The sequence below is a fragment of the Crinia signifera genome, chromosome 6, assembly GCF_055691185.1.
Source record: "Crinia signifera chromosome 6, ASM5569118v1, whole genome shotgun sequence".
NCBI lineage: Eukaryota > Metazoa > Chordata > Amphibia > Anura > Myobatrachidae > Crinia > Crinia signifera.
This window is the reverse complement of record NC_139222.1, coordinates 80,027,720-80,036,753: the sequence shown is the minus strand read 5'-3', so window position 1 is coordinate 80,036,753 and position 9,034 is coordinate 80,027,720. Positions and strand designations below refer to the sequence as shown.

The 9,034-nt window shown below is 41.8% G+C and overlaps 1 protein-coding gene across 1 annotated transcript; it reads right to left on the bottom strand.

The window, feature by feature from the left end:
- Positions 1–345: 345 nt before the first annotated feature.
- On the bottom strand, positions 346–8,571 carry LOC146007737 (uncharacterized). The gene is made up of 7 exons (XM_083146319.1): positions 8,432–8,571; positions 6,040–6,078; positions 4,770–4,831; positions 2,716–2,821; positions 2,498–2,613; positions 2,095–2,209; positions 346–1,253 (listed from the first exon to the last, which is right to left on the bottom strand). Exons 1-7 carry the CDS (start codon positions 8,490–8,492, stop codon positions 1,057–1,059), a joined length of 696 nt encoding a protein of 231 aa, XP_083002445.1. The 5' UTR covers positions 8,493–8,571; the 3' UTR covers positions 346–1,056.
- Positions 8,572–9,034: the final 463 nt, after the last annotated feature.

The following is a 9,034-nucleotide window of genomic DNA, read 5'->3' as shown; positions in this document are numbered from 1 at the left end:
GCAGAGTAATCCGATTAAAGGGCTAGATGAGGAGGGCTCCATCTGTATATTACCCCACAAAGGGACAAGGTAATTCATTATCTTCTAAATGGAAGCTTCCCAACACTATGTTGTGAATATAACTAAGACTTAAATGTATTTGAAAGTTTAAGTGTTCTTTAACTGTGAAATGTAATACTAAAATTATTTAATAAATAAGGTCTTTAGGTTCAAATTACTTTCATTTGTTATCAAAGTATTGCCCAACTTGAATTACATTACTTTACCTATCTATAGTCCTTCTTTTTTTAGTCACATATTTACAGTATGTTACCAGTATATTGTACACAGGAGCCAGGATCTGGGTTTGTTTTAATAGTGTTATTTTAATCAATGTTTCCAACAAGTAGTATTTGCTTAGTAGATAATGTTTAACTTCATTTGGGGAAATCTTTTAAAGTCTTATTGCACAGGAATAGGATAATTCATTATAAGTGCACAATCATCAGATGCTATTGCTAGTGGTAGTCAGTGGTGTCTTTTTTATTTACAGTATCATTGCTAAAGATACAGCTTTTGAAAACATACAGTATGGGGATTATTCTGGTTCACTTGCAAAGGCAAATTCACTCCCTAATGGGCAAAACCATGTGCACTGCAGGTGGGGCAGATGTAACATGTGCAGAGACAGTTAGATTAGGGTGTTATATTGTTCCTGTGCAGGGTAACTACTGCTTGCTTTAATTTTACACTGCAATATAGATATCAGTTTGAAGTACACTTCCCACCCAAATATAATTCTCTTTGCACATGTTACATCAGCCCCACCTGCAGTGCATATGGCTTTGTCCATTAGAGAGTGAATTTGCCTTTGCGAGTGAACCAGAATAACCCCCTATATGTATAAACTAGTGGGAGGGTAGAGAAATATGATATTTGTTGAACTCAATCATTTTATCATTTTACATGACACCATTTCTAATCTGTATTGGTAATACTAATTAGACCTGCAAATTATCAGGTCTCAGAGCCTTAAGACATGCTTGGCTTCATTCTTTTCTTACTTTCGACATTTAATCAATCTCCGCACACAACAAAATCTAATTCTTCCTTGTGACCTTTTTTTACTTTGTCATTTTCCAGTTCCTTTATGAACTCATCTATATATTTCTGCTCGTGGTTCTCCATCTGTTCTGTTTTTGTCTTGAAGACATTTTGACACTTCCCAATCTTGAAATAGGCTGATGTTACTCCACTTACTTCAATGTTTGATGCTAGAATAATAATTAAAAAATGCATAAATACGTTACTGATTTTTCAACACTTGTGATTTGTAGATTTAAAACACCTGTTTTATGACAAACTAATGCTTCTTGTGTGTTATGTATTTTATTCTGTATAATAGAAGTCAACTAATATAAAAGGTAAATGCTACAATAAGAAGGCATGGGGTTAGTGCATGACTCTTTCAGGCAAGGGAGTACTCTGGTGGTGTATTAACTGCTCCCACTGATAGCTGTGTGAAGCACAGCTACTGTAAATGGACAAGGGGCTTGACAAAACTATGGACAATTTGCCATAGTGCCGCTACAGCCTGCTTGCGAACTTATGCTAATGATAGTATATGCCCATCTATGGTAAAAATCTCTCCATCTTCATGGAAATTGCTGGGGGCCCATTGTTTTTCCATCTGCAGTCCCAGTTGCACTTACACACACATTAGATGTAATAAAACAAAATGTGGTAAAATCTCTGCTTTCATGGCCGATGATGTCAGCTGCCCACCCCCGACACCCACATCACTGGGTTATTACTAAGGGAACGCCCATTGTATGTTAACCATTTCCAGTGTCAACCATTAGTGGTCAACCTAGTGACTATTGACCTAGACATTGTCTATCATCTATACCGTAACCCTTACGTTTGTGTGGATTGCTTCCAGATGGCTGCTTAAACTGATTCTGACAAAGTTTATCCCAGCATGCATTACATATGTGTTAGTTTATTGAGGAGCAGATGCTTAAATTGGGCACGCACTGGTATATGACTACTTTCTGTAAATACTGTCTACAATTGATATTTAAAATGTTTTTCTTGTCATAGCAATACATTTACCAAAACATTCCGCAAGTCTGGATCCACCAATATATTGAGATGTCCAAGAAAAGCCAGTTTCACGCCCACATTTCTCATACAATCTACTTCTCCTCATAAAGGAAAAATCATAACCCTAGGGGGGAAACAACAACTATTTGTATTATCATTATGCATATCATTTTTACGATGTTGGCAGCTTTCTATAGCTATACATTAGATAGAAATAATTAAACATTGCTTTACAGTACTCCAAGGGATCAGCCTTCTATGCCTATCTATGTACGTTGTTCTGACTCCTCCTTACACACTAGAAAATGATTAATATTCACCAAATGTATATTTATTATTCTTTATCTCATTACTGTTGTGAGAAAATACAGTATATTAAGTTGCAGTGATAAAGAGAACATAAATGGTATACCTGATTACACATTGGTTTGCAGTAGTAAATGCTGTCAAAATAAACACACACCAAACCACCATTTTGGGGTACAAGAGGCATCTTGCAGTTGGTGGAATTCATCATTTTCCCATAAACTTTAAACAATGACAACAAAAAATGATTTAGTAAATAACTCCTTAGTACATAGAAAGTATATATATTTTTTATTTTATTTTACCTAAACAAATATTGTATACCTTTGGACTGCTGCTCTTTATATGTGTAAAGTGCTTCTTGGAGCAAAGAGATTAAGGTGTTAATTTGAAACCGATCCATGGTGGAGATATCAGCATTAATACAGTCCTGAAAGTAAAACCCTTCCAGTTACTAATAGTCATAGCAAAACATACATTTGCCAGTACAACTTGGTAGCTGTAAACTTAAAAGATACCTCACTACTTGGTTGCCTACAGAATAGTATTGGTGACTCCATTGCTGGGTGCCACAGCACAGTTCAAGATTCAGGGGTGAATTTATGAAGCTTGGAGAAGTGTTATCTATCCCCATAAAGAACGTTATGAGCAAGGTAATAATGGTTCAGCCAATCAGCTACAATATGTAAATTGACAGGTAAGAGCTGATTGGCTGAAACATTATTACCTTGCTCATAACGTTCTTTATGGGGATAGATAACACTTCTCCAAGCTTCATAAATTCACCCCTCAAAGAGGGGAGAAACACTAATTTGCCAGTGAGTCCGTTTGGAGTGGCAGTTGTTATCAGTGGGGGTGGCTCTCCTATTTAAATGTTTAACTGTGCTGCAGCCCCACCTCCGGAGATGACACTGGTAACAGGCCACATTATACTGTATTCTTATGTGGCCACATGTGCCCTTGAATTCAGTCCTGGAAAAGCATGACTATGAAAGCAGCCTATTACTCATCTCCACCAGAAAAATAATGGGTACTTGCGTAGTTTCACGGCGACAGGCTATGCTACGTTTTCAGAGTAGGCTAAGCTACGTTGTCAGCGTAGCCCAATGGCTGCCTAGCGTAGTCAGCGTAGTGACTCCGCGGCAGCCCCGCATAGTTAGTGTAGTGTCCCCGTCAGGCAGCTAGTCACCGTACTGTCCACGGGAGCTGCAGCTCTGTCCCCGAAGTCCCTGGCAAGCCTAATGAGCACCTCTCACACAGTGCCGGTAACCACCAGATCCCCTGCGCTGGCGGACGCCGGCGGAGAGGGGATCATGTGGGCGCTGGTGGAGAGGTGCTCCATCTGTCTGAGATGCAGGATTACTTGACGTGTATTCTGCGTGCGCTCACCACGCTTCGGGCTCGGTGGCTCGTTGCACTCGCCACACTTTATAAAATCAACTCCACCCTGACGTGGATAGTGGGGGTATGAAAATGTTGGGAGGACACGTACCGTGTCCCCTCGTGCGGCTCATCACGCTTCGGGCTGGAGTGGATAGTGGGGGTGTTTTAGGAACACATTCACACCTGTCATGTCAAGCAGGGGAAAATGGTCAATGGTTCCCACACAATGTAATAAGCGCTGACTGACTGCACTAACTGCGTAATGCTGACTGACTACTCTAACTATGTAACCTCCGGCTGGCCGCGAACGGGCGGGAACACGACCCCGATACTGACAGGGTCGTCTGACTGACTACGCTAACTACGTAAGCTCTGGCTTGTCGTGAATGGGCGAGAATACTACTCTGATACTGACAGGGACGCTGACTATGCTGCCTACGCTCGCCGCGGGAACACTACGCTGATGCTGTCAGGGACACTACGCTAACTACGTAACTGCCGCCATGAAACTACACAAATACCAAATAATGTGTAACTATAATGACTTAAACTGTCCACTTATGTGATTGAAAAATAACCTACCTTGCCCTTTATAGATTGCTTCAGTTTAAATAACTATATTTACATATATGTGAAGGAACACAGTGGTGTCAGCCCCCCTGGACAGCACTGCAGTGCATGGTCATGAAGTCAGCACACTTCCTGTGGGGACGTAAACACTGCAATATGGACACTTGGGTAAATTCACTCTGAAGGTATTTAAATGTTTTCTTACTGTGACCTCTGAATAAATAATCAAGAAATAGAGTGTTGGATCTGACATAGACCACCTGGCAGTACCTTCCAAACAATTGCATTATTATAATTACACAAGGCACCATAGCACGCAGCTTTTATTCAACCACTTCACCCACATGATTAAAGGACATCATTTCGGCCATGATAAGGCCTTGTAAAATTATACTTTACATCCTGGGAATTGAAACATAGTTTACCTTTAAATCTTGTGTTAGAGATTCATAAGTGAGAGTTTCATTTTTGATTCTTCTGACCAAGTCTAAAAGAGAAACACGCATTTCTTGTTCACATAACTAATGTTATTTTAACAGATTTATTTTAACCTAGTTATAAAATTAAACTTTAGAAAGCACATCCAGACCATCCCCATTTGACATACTGATCATTAATTTGCACTGTGCTCTGCTGGAGAGATTAGAACGTTGGATGAGCACAGAGGAAGGGTGGGATATTATTAGCTTGGGCAGTATGGATGGTGTAGTGGTTAGCATTACTACCTCACAGCACTGAGGTCATGGGTTCAATTCCCACCATGGCTCTAACTGTGCAGAGTTTGTATATTCTCCCCGTACTTGCGTGGGTTTACTCCGGGTACTCCGGTTTCCTCCCACATTCCAAAAATATACTGGTAGGTTAATTGGCTCCCAAGATTGGCTGGTTCTTTATCACTCTACACTTTATCATTTTTTGAAACTTGGTGCATTTGGCCCCCAATAAGTTATCCAATGAAGATGGATTCTGAATGGTTGACTTACTGGAAGGCCCATACACACTGGGCGATTTTAAGTTGAGCTCACTTTTGGTGCTTTCATCCTGCTATGAATAGCCATCCACCTACAGTATGTGCATATTGATTGCTTGGCCAAAATTGCCCTGTGTGTACGCTCTGAGCGATTTTTCGGCCACCGATTTTCACATAATCACCGCCTATACACGCTAACCAAAAACTACCAGTGTGTGGACCTTTATAATTATGTAAATGTGGTAAATATTGCAATGCACTTTTTTATTATTGCTAACTTAAAACACAGGCATGGCTCTTTATATAAGTAATCTTTAATGTCATTTTGTTTCAAGACTACATGTGATGGTGATGTTATAAAGGGGCACTGCAAGAAAGTACTGTGCCCTGCCTAATATTCACCGTACTATAAATTACAACACATTTCTTAGTATAGAAACTTTAAAGTGTGGCTTCATGCACGTGAACATAGACCCCTTCCTAATTTTCTAAAGGGTTACAATTTTCAATATATTAACACTTTTACTGATGGGACATTTCAAATAATGGGTTTTGATGAATTTTATCTTCACCCCACTAAAATGAGAGGCGTTGCATTGCTATCTTTATACTGTATAAAACAGCTAAAATGATACAAATCTCTTTATTCATCAATATTAAACAGAATGAGGTGATGTGTTGAAGCACCCCAGCTTTCGTACACAATGTTGTCATGTTTACTATACCTGCGACATTAGTGCCAGAATCTTCAGGGTTAGAGCTTCCTGAAGTATGAAAAAATAAATACATTTAGCTTCAATGAATCGGATAAAGTTTTTTTAATTGAACAGAATCAAACTAAATATGCAATAAGTCCTGTAAACACTAGATGATTTTTTTATAAAGTTATCGCTCATTTTGGCCATTCTGAGCAACATACAGATGGGGCCGGGCTCTTCTTTGCTGGCAAATTGACAGAACGTCACCGCTCGCGATCCACCAGCAGCCCGGCTCGCCAACTGACTGAGACGCGCGTGCGTCTCAGTTTCCGTCGGCGGGGTGACAGGAACCCTGTCCGTCTCCGCTTCAAGGAGACGGACAGGGTTAGGGGGGGGGGTGCGGGGAGGCGATGGGGACCCCGGGTGACCGCCGTCAAGCCTGCGGTGACCCTGGGGAAGCGCCGTCAGAAGGGGACGAGCGCGCATCTTGTGCGCGTCCCCTTTCACTGTACAGATGGCGGGTGGCGGGGGATGGCGGCTGGCGTCGCCATCGCCATCCCCTGCAATGATGAGACCTGCCCCATCTGTACTGTATTTAAAAAATATATCTTAGTGTGTATGCTCCTGTTGTCTGTGCTGCATGCCCTATGTTGACTATATCATCAACAATGATAGCAGTAGGGGTATGAGTTATCGACTCAAATTAGGTTGACATGCATGGAGTAGACCACTTAAGGTCGACAGATCTTAGGTTGACACCTGAAATTGGTCGAAATGGGTAAGGTCGACAGGGTCGGTAGGTCAACATAAGCATTAGATCAACAATGGAAAGGTCGACAATCAAATGGTCGACTTGAGTTTTTCACATTTTTTTGTCACGGATGTCCACACAGTCTACATGAACACCGCCTAAGTGTACCGCATCCCTTTGTTGTGCTCATCATGCTTCACGCATGGTTTTATTCTCCCACCACGCCATAGTGGATGGTAGAGCATGAAATACCACATCCCGGCACATGTCAGCTCAAAATAAAAATGTGAAAAACTCATGTCAACCTTTTGATTGTCGACCCAATGCTTGCGTCGACCTTGCAAACCCTATCAACTTTACCCATGTCATCCTATTTTAGGTGTCGACATGAAGTCTATCAACCTTCAGTGGTTAACCCAATACATGTCGATCCTAATAGAATTGACTTAATAACCTTATCCCAGCAGCGGGGGCTGGGTGACGTCACTTAACGAGCAGTTGATGTTACCCATTCTTTTGTATGCGCACACAATTGTGAATGAATTGCTACGCTGGGCATCTCTGTAAATTTTTGGGTGGCAGCTTCACTTGCTGATATCAGCAGCTGCATTACAGAGAAAGCATACTTGCAGCTGCGTTAGCGAATATCTATAAATCAGTCTGGAAACAAATAGATATTTAGGCCCTTCCCGCATGATATGTGAACACTCCGAACAGGGGGTGGAGAGGGGCGTGAAGGGCTATTTGGGCTCATTACCATATGCATACGCCCCGCGTTTCATGGGAGTTCCCATGAAAACGCTGGGCGTATGTATGGTAATGCGGCCGTGACGCACGTGTAGGGGGCGGACATAGGACATCGCCGGATTTCAGCTGCCCGCCCAGATCCCTGCTTTTGCACGGAAAAATGCCCGTGTGGTCTGAGGTTGCGGGTGCTGGTGGAGCACTCGGTCCTGCATTCGATGGTCTGCGACCATCGAATGATGGGGGAGGTTCCCTTAGATGGAGGAGGCGTATTCCGTGAAAAATACACGTGCGGTCCGTTCGGCCAGCTTCTTACCACATACGAACGGAGTTGGCGATCCGTATGGAAGGCGGGGTTTCGCACGCACGGTCCTAGCCGCATAATCGGCTCTGGCCGCACCGATCAGAATAAGGGCCTTAAGGAGGAAAAATAAACTAGTTGTTATTGTGAGTTTATTCCAATGTGGTGTTCATTTGTACATTATTGGTTCTGAGGTAGCAATACAGCATGGCTTAACTCTGACACAGTGCCAGAGTATATAGAAGACATTAGTTAATTTGTTTTGTTGACATTTGTTTGCTGCACAAGGGATACCCCTATCTGGATCCTCCCCTGACAACTGTTTTGTATGGAGCTATATACTTGCTATGGGCTATGACTCATTATCCAAGTAGAATACAGTGCTAAATATGCATTCTAAAAGGGTTTATTTTTACTAAAATGGGAGGTCTCTTGAAGATGGAATGTTGCCCATAGCAACCAATCAGAATTGACTTCTTATTTATTTAGCGCCTTCAAGAAGATAATAGATAGAATCTGATTGGTTGCCCAAGCAAAATCCCATCTTCAATCAAACTCCTTTCTTAGTAAATAAACCCTTAAGTATCACACTTACCGATAGCAATGTGTAGTTAAGCACTTACCTGAGGCATTAGTAAATGACTTGAAGTAAACAGCACAAAATAAAAGAAAGATTTTCTGCATGGCTCCTCTCTGAATAAAGCACCGAGATGAGAATGTGATGTGTCCTAGTACTTTATCTTTGTACTTTATATTTGAGCTTATTGCTCAATATTTGGTATTCTGGAAGTTGATGGATTTGAGTAAACAGTTTTAAAAATGCTGAGAAATGTAGTCAAGAATGGGCAATGTTACAATGGGCCTTATTCTGGTCTGTGCGTACTTTCCCGAATTCTTACGGATGGCGTTTTTTAGCCGTCTGCGCATGCGTGGAGAACGCTATGCGCATGTGCCACGCATGGTCTACGTATTTGTACTCACAAATACCGTACAGAAATGTGCACCGCAATCACTCGGGAAATATGGGCGTATTATGGGCGTCATTCGGAACTACACAGGGGCGTACTTTCAAAGTGGGCTAAACTGGGCGTAAACATGGGCGGACACAAGGGAGTGCACTTATTTTGATAGGCGTGCATTCGGACAGCACACCGAATGCACGCGAACAAAAAGGATAGAAATATGCTGTGTCCATAAGCAAGTATTGCTTTGCGGACACCACTCGT

Coding starts and splice junctions, on each gene's coding strand:
- LOC146007737 (XM_083146319.1), bottom strand. CDS start 8,492: ATGCAGAAAATCTTTCTTTTATTTTGTGCTGTTTACTTCAAGTCATTT. Junction 4,832..6,039: donor TTCTGGCACTAATGTCGCAG/GTATAGTAAACA, acceptor TTTCTCTTTTAG/ACTTGGTCAGAAGAATCAAA. Junction 2,822..4,769: donor CTCTAACACAAGATTTAAAG/GTAAACTATGTT, acceptor TTTTACTTTCAG/GACTGTATTAATGCTGATAT.